Raw genomic sequence first — 14992 nt, 5'->3', positions numbered from 1 at the left:
TGTTTATAACCCCCATATCGTATATGTAGTTAGGGGCTACCGCGAATACTTTCTCGGTCATTTAAAAAATAATCATCCGAATCTGTACTCGCTATAAAATAGTGATGTTAATTCTCTCTGAACAATTTTTCCTAAAAGTTTGTTTTATATAAAAGCTGAACAAAACGTTACACTTTTGTTCGATTTTGCTCCTCTCAAAAATAAAAAAGGATCGCATATCTTCACTGTTTTTTTATATACAGTAAAGTTTATACAGAATATACTTGAAACAGTTCGGTTATTTTCCGTGAAACACGTTTAAACGTTGTTTATTAAAGCATTAAAGTTACTGTTTACACGTATCCCTAGATAGGTAATTTGGTCTGTTTGTGTCAATTATCAATCCTGTTGTAACGTAAAATCTAAATTATGACTGGTTATTGACTGGTTTCCGGATTATGTCAAGATCTGGTAACGATTAATATCCCGACATTCATTTTTAGATGCATTATCACTCAATAGAAACCACAAGGCAAACAACTCGTTATTTTAAACGTAATTATTCGACTGGAAATGTGCTCACAATTATTAATGTAAACTGATACTCATCGTGACGTCAGAGATGGTGAAATAATGACGTAATGAGTGAAATGAAAAGGTTTCGTCCTTTTCAATCACATTTTCACAGATGTGATATTTAACACAATGTTAAATGATACAATGGCTGGAATTTCACACTTTTTGTTCGATCTCAAGTACAGGTAATGAGTCTTTTTTTCAGAAGCTATAAACTAGGAGTTAGTTGAAGGATTTTTTATCCTAAAATAACTGTATAAACCGAAGATTTGAAAAAAAAATTGTCGCAAAAAATGATAATAATGACAATATTTTTTTTTATATGAAATTTATTTATTTATTTTACTTATTTTACAGAGAAAGGAACTGAAAAACTTGCCGAGGTCGCACTACGTAAGTATCTGAAATTTGTGATAGTATTGACGATAAAACAACGGTCACATTCATTCCCATATCTAAATATCATACATACATAGACTGTACTTATGTTCATGTCATGTCATATATCAATACCATATATATATTCTACATATGTAAATATCAGACACTTATATTGTCTTAACATGTGTTCATATACTATCATATATTAATATCATGTATAAACCGTACATATGTTTATACGATAATTATACACTATAATTCTTAATGCCATACTTATATTACTTAATCTCGTATATTCACATTCTATCTATAAATCCTATGTTGATACATCGTGTATATAGATGAACGTTTAAAATTATATCTTCAAGCCCAATATCATAAGAGCTAAAGCTAAAACAGTTTCCTGTGTGGATTTGTGGAGAGTTGGTTTTTGGTTACTTTGTTACAGTTGTACGGTCGCGTGCACGGAAACACGTCACTGAGTACTTCAAGCGTATGTATACAAGTTCCTGCACGTGTAGAAATTTTACGAGTCTGTGCTTATAGTATCCCTTGGCTTACGGTTCTTGCCTAGTATAAACTGTTTCCCGCTTAACCCATTGGATAAGATTTTGAAATGCCAAGCTTTGTATTAAGCCTCTTTCTGGACATTTCAGTATGTGGCATCTTACCCGGATGTTGAGATTTTGTCTCACCGTCGTGTTAGGGTATGTGTAGTTATCTTTGTTCTGTCCCATTTTTCTGTTGATTTGTTCCGGATTTTGTTTGCACGAACGAACATGGTGACGGACGCAGGTCAACAAAATAACACATCGATATTATCAAAAGCTGAAGAACACTTAATTTTTACAAGTCAAATGTAAGCTGTCCGTTCTTCCGGTTAGCACCTGCCATCGGTTGTGGACAGGTTAAGTCCGTACGTGCGAAATGGCCGTGATCCTGTCTTGGATGGGAGAAATATCACCGTTTCGTTCCGGACGACTTTAATCAAACAAGTTCGATTTTTAAGTTTACAAGAAATATTGAAATCAAAATCGCGAGGACATGTGTTGTTATATGTATATTTATACTATGTCCTTTGTCAATAAAAAAAAGAAATTGAAATCGCTCTGATCAATATACGGTATTTAGAGAGCCGATATGTAACACCGATTTGAAACTAAATCCAGCTTGTTTTCATGTTTACTGTTTACTTGTTCCCTGATACGTCCAATGCGCGACAAGTGATTTTTTTCATTCATTAAAAATTTAATCATTAGAATGGGGAAGTATAGAGTTTCACATACATTCGTTAATCGATTTCCCAGTTTATGTAGACACTTTTTTATGAATTGGTTTTGGAACTCATTGATCTCGTTTTCAGTAGATTATGTTTGGTCAGGACCTTGTTGGTGGTTGTCGAATTAAAATGTACTTGTCCTTTTTCAGACAACATTAAGCGGTCTACGTGTTTACATTTTAATGGTGATGGTATGGATTTTACATCAATCGGGGAAAAAAATACCTATGTAATAAATAGCCGTCTTCAATACTTCAGCCTCTGAAAACTTAATAACCGCTCTATGTGTTTTTTTCTTGATGCTTTTGTGTTCCGCGGAATACTTTTACCGAAGTCAAAAGTAAGATCATATTATCAAACGGAGAAATGAGTGATCGTAAAAGATCAGTTTTCAGAATTTAGAGAGTAGGTCCAATTACAAAACTGAATGAAACAAATGCACCACTACGATCTCCTTTTTTGAAAACACTTCAGAAAGTCTAGATCAAGTGTCTGGAGTGTTGAAATGCATTTTAATGGAACCTATTTGGATCGTTTGTCTGTTTATAAACATGATGTTTATAACCGTGCCTTTCCAGCTGTCTACTTGACCTCCCCGTGTCTTCTCTGTGTGACTCTTCTCTGTATCCTATTTGTCTTATTTATACTTATGTAGGGTCTTGATATATTCAACAGCGGCTTTCCTCACTGTCTTGAAATATTCTACAGCGGCTGTCCTCACTATCTTGAGATATTCTACAGCGTCTGTCCTCACTATCTTGAAATATTCTACAGCGGCTGTCCTCACTGTCTTGAAATATTCTACAGCGGCTGTCCTCACTATCTTGAGATATTCTGCAGCGTCTTTCTCCTCTGTCTTGAGATATTCTACAGCGTCTGTCCACACTGTCTTGAGATATTCTACAGCGTCTGTCCTCACTGTCTTGAGATATTCTACAGCGTCAGTCCTCAGTGTCTTGATATATTCTACAGCGTCTGTCCTTAATGTCTACAGCCTCTTTCTCCTCTGTCTTGAGATATTCTACAGCGTCTATTCTCACTGTCTTGAGATATTCTGCAGCGTCTTTCTCCTCTGTCTTGAGATATTCTCAGCGTCTATCGACTTGCCTCAACAACTTTCTGCAGTGTCTATCTACCGGCTTAATACTATACATATCTACAGCGTCTTTCTACACTGTCTTGAGTGTTTGCTTTTGCGGTATGACAGTGTTTTGCGACCATTTCTTAATCCTTTAGTGAAAAAAGACTTCAACATTACGACACCTATTTTGACCTAGTTTGACCTAGTTTTGATCAAAATATTTATTTTTGTATTCTTCGGTATTTGATGACTTTCTCAAAGATTTTATTATTATTATTATTATTATTATTATTATTATTATTATTATTATTATTATTTTCCTCTAAGTTTGTAGAGTATTTCTGAATGTTTCTCTAATATACTAATATCTCCATATATATACAAAAATACACTATCACATAACAACTTTATTTTTTTACATTTTCGATTATTTTGCTCTTGATCCGGATTTTATTTATGTTTCTTTTGGTCACGTGGCAGATGGAATAACTTTATGTTATGAGTTACTGTAAGGTTCTGACGATCTCTTGCAGATTTTCAGGGGACGACAGCCCAAGTTCTGTAACATTGTGCAACAAGTGCAACTCCATGCACGTGAGTTACGGTCACCGACGCCGACGCGTCAGTTTGATGAGGACTATGACGATTTTGACTATATCCGGAAGTCGATCGATGGCGATATGCTCAGACAGCACCGGAAACACAGTGAAACTACCAGGTGAGAGTGATGTATTTTCATTTACGTCAAAGTACCTTCATGATGGATTTTACAAACCAGACAGAAAAAAACGACTACCGATTCATTAATTTGATTTATTAGTATATTTGGTTTATTCGGCCGATGTTATAGCACAAAACAAAAACGTTTATTTCAAAGTTAGTTTGGTACATATCCGTACTGTTGGAGTGTCAAATACGCATGCATTTGCAGCTGGAATCTTAATATGTCAAGTCAATCATACGCATTCATCATCTCACATTTTCCTAAAGTCTAGTTCCTGACTGAAATTTTAATCTTAAACGAATTTAGACCCAAAACAGCAGGCAAACTGGCACACCAGTTGGTCACTACTAGGTATACACAACCTACTGACCAACATTCTGCGTCACATCGACGTTTATCGCCGAAGCGAAAGTTAGGCAGCAGATCTAAACGTCGGGTCGGGTGAGCTGTACTTCGTGATTAATCGTTTTTTCCCCATTATTTTACATTTTTTTGTCTTTTTTACTGTGCTTGTAACTAAAACATTCTGCGAATATATTCTAAGTATCCTTTGTTATTTTCATTATTTTGACACTAGTTCACACTTACAAATAGAAAAAAAAAACAATCAAATAAACAAATAGTAATAGATTTGCCATTGTTTGTTACGCAGTATCTGCCCATATACTGATACACATTCAGATTGTTCGGACTCGCTAGTGCCACCCCTAGCGACCTGTGTATTTTGTATAATGTTTTCACAAGTCGGTGTGTGGACGATTCGTACTTAATCTGTGTTTACTACCGAAACACATCTAGCTAGCGAGACCGATCTTGACAGATCTAACAGAAAATAGTGTTAAATCCAAACCAATTATTCAATTTCATTCCATTATATGTCAACACTGGTTACGTTTTTAATTCCCTTTAGGTGCCTTTTAGTTAGTATGCCATTCACTTTAAGTAAAAGTAAACATTATTTTGACTTTAAATACAATTGTCGGGGCCTCTTTTCTCTGTCCACTTTGAACTGACCGTTGGTCAAAATATCTATGTAATAGGTGACTGAAGATTGAAATTAATGATATGTTTCGCAACACCGAATCAGCGACGGAATAAACGATCTCGAGACGCCATCAGCGCACTTCTCCCTCCATGGAAACTGTTGGGGAAAATGCTTACATGGACATATCCATGGTCAGAAAGTATTGTTTTTTCAATATAAGGTTTCCATCGTGGATTGTACGGAACGAAACTACAACTAGTCCGGTAAACACTATTGAAATATAATCATGAATATGATTGGTTCTAACAGTGGTACAGAGGAACACAGTTTTGATGACGTGGACTTCAGGAGAATCGAAGTTCCGGTTGAGGGCGAAGAGTAAGTGATGCCCATATTCCGGTGTGGAACGTTCCGCGTGCACGTGTAACTCAACACCTAACAATATATATCTATATATAGACAATCTAACCTCCCCGTTATTCATAACAATGTCTAGTTAACGTTACAAATCACTTTTATTTCCGTTTGTGTATGTTTACACATAGACGTGCTGTGATTACCTGACTGTACTTAACAATTCAATTACTTAACACTCGTCTTTGTAAAAATATCAATGTATATATATATATATATATATATGTATTCCATTCTGTATGATTTGTTGTTAGTATCCTTAAATTCCTGATTATCAGTTTGACGTCAGTCTTGAATTTTATATTTTGCACAATACTGCAGCTGTTTTATTCTTCTGAGGTTCCAGAAACAAATTCCAAAGCTAACGTGCACTATTGTTTAATAAATTCTTAATATTCATGTATCTTATTTGAGGAAGACACATTATATACGTAAAATCTTCACCGTGTCACTAATCTAATGAACTAAAACGTGCCATGAGTGTTATGTCAAACCCTGGGGACTATAAGCTCACCATTATGGTATACCGCCTGTAATTAGCACATTTAGATATAAAATTAAATATGGTAGAGCCAAGCAATGAATTAAACTGCATCCTACAGCTTTTACATCCTTCTATGATTATGAAACTTATAATTAGACAATTAAACTGAGACAAAGTCATCATTCGGTCTATAAATAAAACATTACGCACAATAAGATGCATTACTTCATTATATGGTAACTTAAGATACCATAACTAATAGTGATATTTTTTTATCAAAATATGAATTGACGAATATTTAGTGACACAATTAAGGTCTTGTAATGTCATAATAAATTAAAGACACCTGTATTAATGTCCCTGCAAAGGACTTGTCCCGACGTTGTGCCTTGTCTCCATAATATGAATTGTCCCTAAATAGTGTATTGTCCCTACATTGTGAATTGTTCCTACATTGTGAATTGTCCCTATAACGTGAATTGTCATTACAATATAAATTGTCACTACAATATGAACTGTCCATACAAAGTGAATTGTCTCTAGAAGGTGATGTTCATGACTACAGCCTGGGAAATATATAGATTACATTTGTAGATATTAAAATATATACATGTTAGCGGTATACAATTTCAATGGTGTATGTTTATATAGATTTAACATTTAATTTAAGAAGTTAACAGTGTATAACGAATTTCTAACACTAATATTTTTCACGGTTATTGATCTGGAGAATGATATATCCTGTTTCTCCTTTAATGAACGACAGATACAAAACTTCTGTCTAAACCATTTAATTACTTTGTGACGTTTTAAAATCCACCTTATACCTGATGTTATGTTTCATTAACCAACAACCGTGTCCTTTGATCATATTTCTAGTTTGTACTTTAATATTAGTTTTCTTTACATAGAAGTGTGGTGACGATTTGTCGAGTTATACCACTCCGTCTTTTTAATAATCAATAACAACAGGATCAAATCATTATTAATATTTTACTTGGATTGTGCTGTGTATCGTCGTTTCTGGTATTCCTATTGGAGAAAATAAGGGCAGTAACTCTTGGTAAGACTTTCTAAATAATTGTTACCTGATATTGTCGTCATCATGTAAGATGGTATTGAAAACAAGCGGTATATCTATAAAATTATGTTTAATATCGAATGTTTTACCACCCAGACACGTGATAAGTGCATATATAATAGTGTGTGTATCTGTACTGCCATCGTAACTTGGTAAACAGGTATTTTTACATACATGCATGTAGGTAAATCTGTCACATTGTCTATACTTGTACGATAACTTATACATGTACCTGGTAAGTGTGTTATATATTGTATACATAAACAATTGTCTTACCTGGTATAGGTAAATCTGTAATATCAGTTACATTCCATCTCAGTAGAGGTAAATCTTTTACCTACATTTTTTTTATTTCATTTTGTAATACACTGTATGTTACTTACCAAATCCCAGATTTACGAACATTCCTTAACATACACAAATAACCTGTTGTTATTTTTCCCGTTAGAAAGCTTTAGTAGAGAGAGTGAATCTCATTGTACGTGTAGATGTAGGAGGATTTTTGTCTTAACGAGACAACAGTGAGGCAGCTTATCTTTTGAAGTATCATTATGTATCTGGTTTTGGCTCATTTGACAGAATCGTTGCTGAGAAAGTGGATATTCAGCCGGTAACCGAGGTGTAAGTCCAAGTTTATAAATGTACTGACGTTTTCAACAAGTTTTTATTCACTTATTTTTTATGTTGAAATTTAATATTTCGTCCATTTTATTCACATATAAATACCGAGTCTATGACACTATGTTTTGTGAAACCTAACGTTATCATCCGTAACATATGGACTTGTGACCTCATCAATATCACTGCATGTCTGTCCATACACGAAACCACACTCTGGACGCCGTCGTTACTATGGTTACCACTTATTTCATTTCTGATTTTCGTAATTTACGAATGTATGTATGTGTGTTCATGTGATATGTACATGTAATGTGGAATTTTGTATTTTATGCCAAAAATTATGCATTTATCATCAAAAGAAATATTAACAGCGTAATCTTTTACGATCAATAATGAAAATATAAAGCTCTTAAAATGTATATAATATTTTTTTTCTTAAATGAAAGAATGATGTGTTTATAACCGTAACGATATCGATTGAAGTTAGCACACTGTCTGAATACGTTGGCAGTGGTAACACTGGTGTCCATAACAACAGTTAAGTGTATATAGGTGTATATACCAATAAATCCCAGATCTAACCCTCCTTTTACAGACAGTAAATATTCCTATATCCTCATATATGACTTAACGTTGTGTGATACACACATATATATTCCTTATACAATGACTAATACAAATAATTGTTTCAATTTTGTTTATCAGTTTGTTGACATGTTTATCTCCGTTTATATTTGCACGTGTTTTCTAACAAACAACACAAAGATAGGGAATGATAGTTTCCTTCATTGTTGAACTGTTGATAAAGAAAGCCTCATTTGCAAGACGGAAACATAAAATTTTATTCTATTTTTTTTTTAACAAAATGCCAATCTCGACATGCTAAACGAGACTTAAGTTTGTGTAATGATTGTTAAACGGTGTCATATATCTTACAGCTTCTTTTGCAGGTCGCGCATATGTACGTGCCGGACCCTTTTGGTATAGATTGCTTAAGGATATGTTCGCTTTTTATTTATTTATTTATTTATTTATTTATTTATTTATTTATTTGAAAACGAAGAGAGATAACGCTTACCCAGTTTTGATGGAATGTATTTTGGAGACAGACTGTCCTACTTTAAATCATTATGTGTATTGTTGTATTGATGTTTGATATATCTCTATTGAAACAGGAAGACATCCGGAACAGAAGGTCGACCGACGTCACCAAGTTCTCAGGATGGGGATACCAAAATAGGTGTGTAACATAGCTCATCAGAAATATAGGTCAGACTGGTTATATAGGTCACCATTATAGAGACTAGACTCGTTATAAAGGTCATCGTTATATAGGTCAGACGCGCTATATATAAATCACTGTTATATATGTCAGACTCGTTATACATAATATATATAGGTCACCGTTATATAGGTTGATAGGTGATAGGTCAGACACGTTATATATAAGTCATTGTTTATGTTTTTTTATATAGGTCACTATTTCTATTGTTTAACCTTCTAGTTAAGGTCATCGTTATATTGGCTAGTTTGCTCATTTCTTACATTTGATACTTAATTAATATAGAATATTGCTGAGATAAATATTTTGGATTTTTCCACTATTCTCACCAACACATGTCTTAATGGCTACATTATTTATCAATACTAGTGTAATACAATGTACGTTTTAGTACGGGATTATATCACAAGTAAATACTCAAGGGTATATCAGGTAGTATGAATATCGAGACATTGCCTTCGTTTTACACACTTCTAGTAAAATACATGTTTTAGAGGAAGTACTAGGGGCCACACACAATGTAATATTATGTGTATACATGTAGATATTCGTCAGATTGATAGGTCAATGACTTATGTTAATAAAAACAGTTATTAACCTATGTAGAGATGAGTGCGGGGAACTTCGTCACACTTTGATTCCATTTAACCCAATTAAGTTTGAAGTATTTTGTTTTGACGTGTAGAAATCGATAAGAGCTAAGCCATGTTTGTATTTAGTTGTGTAGGCACTGACATTTTCAAGCATTATTACAGACGTGCTTTACTTGTTTTCAGTTCGCAGTGAACAATATGCTTATTGATGTTGGAATAGAAATGTTGAAGAGTTATTTCCCTTGCTTCATAGATATCGTTCAGGAACTAAATATTTAGCTACCTTATATTACAGATGTGACCATTATGGGTCTAGAAAAAGTCCCCAGTCCTCCTCTCAGGGGGAACTGGTCACCTACAGTAACTGATATCAATCCTAAATCTGTACCGGAGAGTAAGTTGGTGACATACAAGATAAAAAAGCCACGCAACCTTGCACTAGATATGGGCATTGCCACTGGTAGCTATTTCTTCACTTCTCTCGCCTCATCTGGAGTGATTTTCTGAGGCTGATTTCTGTGACTGTATTATTGTTTGATTAGAAATTGTTTGAAAAGACTAATACTTATTATTTTAGATTTTTTCTTTTTTGGCAAAATTCAAAATTTTCACAATTGGACACAATTTCTTCATATTGAATTTGTCCCTGAATTTTTTCATTATTTCTAATTTTTTAAACTATCTAAATCCAATAAAATCGTTTTTGTGGCTTCATTTTCATTTCGGTCGTTACAACAAATTCTATTTATAAAGAAAGTATAGCCATACATGACTCTTTGTTATGAAGGAATTATCGGTTTTTAATTAAACTACTACATTAAATATACATCTCACCTCGCTCTGGTTTGATTGTGATTTTCTGTGTGTATCTGAGATTTTCTGTGTGCACCTGTGATTTTCTGTGTGTACCTCTATATATAAGTGTGTGGTGATTTCATAAAGTATATATTTCTATATTGGTTGGAATCTGTCAATGACTTGATCATAGTTTTGGAAGGGAGACAACTCTGACAAAGATCAGTCTAATATATCAAGCAAACCTTTGAATAGGTTTATGTCATGTGCTAATTATTAATATTTTAGCAATATCATTTAACAGTTCAGATCAATTTATAATTATATAACTCATTAGCCCAATTTTTATAGAGTTATTGAGCCTTATGGAAATATTTCAATAATTTCTAGATTCAGTACGTTGTAACATACATGTATGTAAATCTCAAATCTGATACAACGCATTCAGTAAATACTATAAATAATTCATTTTCATGTGCTTTTATTTTCACGAGGTTTTATTTTCACGGTGATTTATTTTCGTTGATGGATACTCTTAATCCGCGAATTCATATGACTACGAATTAATTCACTGTTCAAAACTTGACGTTGAATTCAGTGTTAAGGGACATCTTGATTGTTATTAATCCATCAAATCAAGTGTATACAATATAGTTATAGCGTGAAAAATCACACAATGAAAATCAAAGATTTTTCAGTAGTTTCAGGGCATAGAGTGTTAAGGTCGGGTCAGTAGTATCAGAAACATCGGACCATGAAGAGATGTTTAGTGGTTGATCCCATACTGAGCTGAATTTGTCCATGTTTATATATACTTTAAAGGAGAGTCAATGCCGATTTGATTTAAACATATCATTTATTATATTAACTCTATATTATCACCAATGGTATCAATGATTTAGTAAGACAGGCTGTGATCAAGTTAGCAAATGCTTTTAGCATCTATTGTATTGACAGCTTCTTAAATTAGCTTTACCTAACAATCATACGCCGCCATTAACGTTACAGGAACAATTTGCTGATGTTTTAAATAGTTCGTCTGAGGAGAAATAGAATAATACATTATTTATATAAGTGTTGGATTTACTTTCTTCAGAGGAAGACTTTAACACGTGGATACCACAGATTAGTGTAACTTATTTAGAAACCAAGTCAGGGGGAGGTAACTCCGAGAAAGGTATTACACACTGTATAACATTATTTAGTCGGATATATAGATATCTGCACTTTGTTTTATTGGTGTATATATATACGTATTTAGGAATTATATATATATTGACTGTACGAACACTTATCAAATATTGCACCTTTTTTCATTTTTTGGTAATGGGTTATATGTGTATATAGTATTAGTGTTATTCATTGGGATTTGAACAACCCTGATACCTGTTATTTGTATACAAAATATGAAAAAAAAACTTAGCTTAGTTAGTACGCGACTAAAATGTACTGTATCACGTTATGTTAAATATAAACAAAATTGAAAAGTTTCGTTGTGAAAAATCTACATTCACGGCTACAATTTTCTATAGGATTTCTCGGTGTGTGTTATAAATTACAAATGAATAAATCGATATAAGCTTGCACGGATTCAATCTGATAAGATATTCATTTTGTTTGCTCTTTATCATCATCTTTGTTGATTTGGTACATCTGTATATTAAAACATAATATTTCTAGCCACGATGACGCGTTGAACAAAATGGGTATCACGTATTTTTTCCACTTAACCTTTCTTAGTCAAAAGACGACTCTGTTTTAGGGAACAATCTCAAACACAGCATTGTGATATTTTGAAGATATTATATAGTAGAGCCATTGCGAATTATGACGATAAAACAATACATGAGAAATATTATACTTACATAAAACTATAATTGTGATGAAGATATCTTACATACTGTTACTTCGTTTGATAAGATGTATTTGTAGTAGAATTAGGATAATTCCTGTAAAAGAAACAAGGAAAAGTGTTACTATTGGAAACATACATTTCCTGCATTAAATTCAAGCATTTAACAACAATACTTATTCAATAAGTAAAAATAAGCGTTATACATCTTTATTTGGAGTCTATAACATCTGTACAATATGACTTCAATATTTCATCTTTAAGTTGACAACAGATAATCTTGGGGTAACCTTTGTCTGATCTGACGATACCATAAAACCTTCCTACATATTGTACTAGATCTCTAGTAGAACTTAGATTGGTAGTGTACATACAGAAGTATTTATTGATTAAGCACTGTATATATATTTGATATGTTTTCTTTCCAGTTGTAAACTTTCATCACTGCTTACTATTGTTGATGAAAAATAACTTTATGTAGAGTTTTGATGATGATGATGATGATGATGATGATGATGATGATGATGATGATGATGATGATGATGATGATCATGATGATGATGATGATGATCATCATGGGGTGGGGGTGGGGGTGCGGGGTGGGGTCGGGGTCTCGGGGGGTTCGGCGGAGATTATTATGGCGCTGTGATATAGTACTTATGGACGGGAGTTAAATGAGAACTGACATACTAGTATACATACTTATTCTATGTATTTCTCGTATGTCTTGTGACGTTTCTTTATGCCTGTCAATATCAAATTATTTATCTTCTCATTTGTCTTGGCTTTGTTGATATCGTCATCAGTTACTAGATAATACTGATATTAAAGTAACGTTTCCGGCTACAAAAACCAGAATTTGTTTTATATAGAATTTTATACTCAGGAGGTAGACTAATCAGCCAGATCAACTTGCTGTTTGCTTATGGAATGCCTAACTAACTAATTACCTGTGTGATTGTGTATACTCAATATTGTACCATACTTTGATTTAGATATATCATATTTGTAATTGCATTGGATGCAAAACTATCAGCTAAATGTCAAATAAAGAGAAATCTTTATATTTTTGTTATATTTATACACATATTTATATAGTTTACTTTCTTTAAACTAAGTATAAACATTGCGATTTTAAACTGTATTGAATACAATAACGAATATTGAGTAAGAAACTGAAGAATTCTGTCATTGGTGTTGACATATTTTCAATTATGAAATTCAGATTTAAATTATCAACAAATTGAAAAAATATTTTGCATTGTTTTTTTTAATTAACATTCGTTAATAATCAGATTAGTTTTAAGTTCATTGTTTCTTTACCTGTACAGGTGAGGACCTGAACAGTCTCCTTGACAACCCGGTATCAGTTGCTGATACGGTACGTATCTGAGGTGAAGTAAAGAGTAACACAAACAACATGATCAGAGAGCCAGTGTAGTTAGACAATTTGATAGGTTTTACCACTAATATATAACACCAGAACTGTTATCTAGGAGTTCCCTGTATTACCCGGAGAGAGATTTTTATAACCTGTATGTATTTTCTGAATGCAGATATTTAATTGCTTGTATGTATAATGTGGTGAATGAGATTTTTTGTTTCTGATGGTAAAATTGAGTTCAAATTAATATTTCTCACTTCTGTGGTTCTAAAACCAAAAGCAGACGAATTATTCTGATTTGTAAACTGAACTTAAATCGAACACATATTGGTCTTTACCAGCCTCATGGGTCCCTATTGTACAGCTAATGGAATTTGTTTTGTAATTTCCTTACAAATATTCCATTCATTATCATATAATGGGGAGTGATTGGATACCATAACCTATGTTTATAAACCAATACCCTTATTTGGATCAGAATATATATATATACCAGGTTAAAAGGTAATTAGCGACGCTGTCTAAAACACAATGGCCTGTACGTCAGAGTTAAAAATATCATCAAATGTATGGGAAAATAGCTCACACCATTCATAAATGGAATAAAGAAACAGGCTGTTATCAAAAATAGGTTTATTCTGTCATTTGTACACAGATGTAGCTTTCACCGTCCGTTATACACGGGAGTACCGGTACTTGTCACTGTCATCTACACACAGATGTAACTTTTACCGTCCGTTATACACAGGATACCAGTACTTGTCATTGTCATCTACACACAGATGTAACTTTACCGTCCGTTATACACAGGGGTACCGGTATTTGTCACTGCTCTACACACAGATGTAACTTCTGTCGTCCGTTATACACAGGGTACCGGTACTCGTCACTGTCATCTACGCACAGATGTAATTTTGACTGTCCTCTATACATAGTCCGCTATATTCATGTGTTACTTAAACAATCCTGTATACACATATGTTGCTTGTCACTGTCCTTTGTAAACAGGTGTTGCTCGTCATTGTCCTCTATACACAGGTGTCACTTTTCACTCTCGGCTATACACAGGTGTGGCTGTCATTCTCAGCAATACACTGTTGTTACTTGTCACTGTCCTCTATATTCAGGTGTTACTCGTTACTTTTTTCCGTATACAAGTATTATTTGTCACCGTTCTCTATATACAGGTATTTTTGTCACTGCACGTTATGCGCAGGTGTATATTGTCACTGCTTACTCTACAACCTATTTATATTCTGTACCTATAATATGTTTTTCTGGAGTTTTGAAATTAGCACAGCTCAATTAATATAATTGCTATAGAGTTGATATAATTGGCCTGACTGGTGTAATCAGTTATTTGTGTATGCTGACGTATTAACGACCTGGGAAAAAAAGTCAGGCATGAAATTAATAATAAGGTTTCAATAGTGGCCTGTAAAAGACACGATGATAGCTGGGCTACCTAATGTTAGTAATCT

General features: G+C 33.4%; 1 protein-coding gene across 1 annotated transcript in view; it reads left to right on the top strand.

Moving 5' to 3' along the window:
• LOC132560889 (uncharacterized) overlaps positions 1-14992 on the top strand; it is a 55633-nt gene that overhangs the window by 23354 nt on the left and 17287 nt on the right. The window contains exons 2-9 of the mRNA XM_060225590.1: positions 913-948; positions 1385-1429; positions 3830-4014; positions 5315-5383; positions 7564-7605; positions 8781-8845; positions 9776-9874; positions 13459-13508. Of these exons, the coding sequence (XP_060081573.1) occupies positions 913-948; positions 1385-1429; positions 3830-4014; positions 5315-5383; positions 7564-7605; positions 8781-8845; positions 9776-9874; positions 13459-13508 (591 nt within the window). The remainder of the gene's footprint in view (positions 1-912; positions 949-1384; positions 1430-3829; positions 4015-5314; positions 5384-7563; positions 7606-8780; positions 8846-9775; positions 9875-13458; positions 13509-14992) is intronic.

The sequence above is a fragment of the Ylistrum balloti genome, unplaced genomic scaffold (genome assembly GCF_031769215.1).
Source record: "Ylistrum balloti isolate Yb309-2 unplaced genomic scaffold, AGI_CSIRO_Ybal_v1 Utg371128, whole genome shotgun sequence".
In the NCBI taxonomy this organism is placed as follows: domain Eukaryota; kingdom Metazoa; phylum Mollusca; class Bivalvia; order Pectinida; family Pectinidae; genus Ylistrum; species Ylistrum balloti.
Note: the sequence above shows the minus strand (reverse complement) of the source record. Positions and strands in the feature narration are given on the sequence as shown.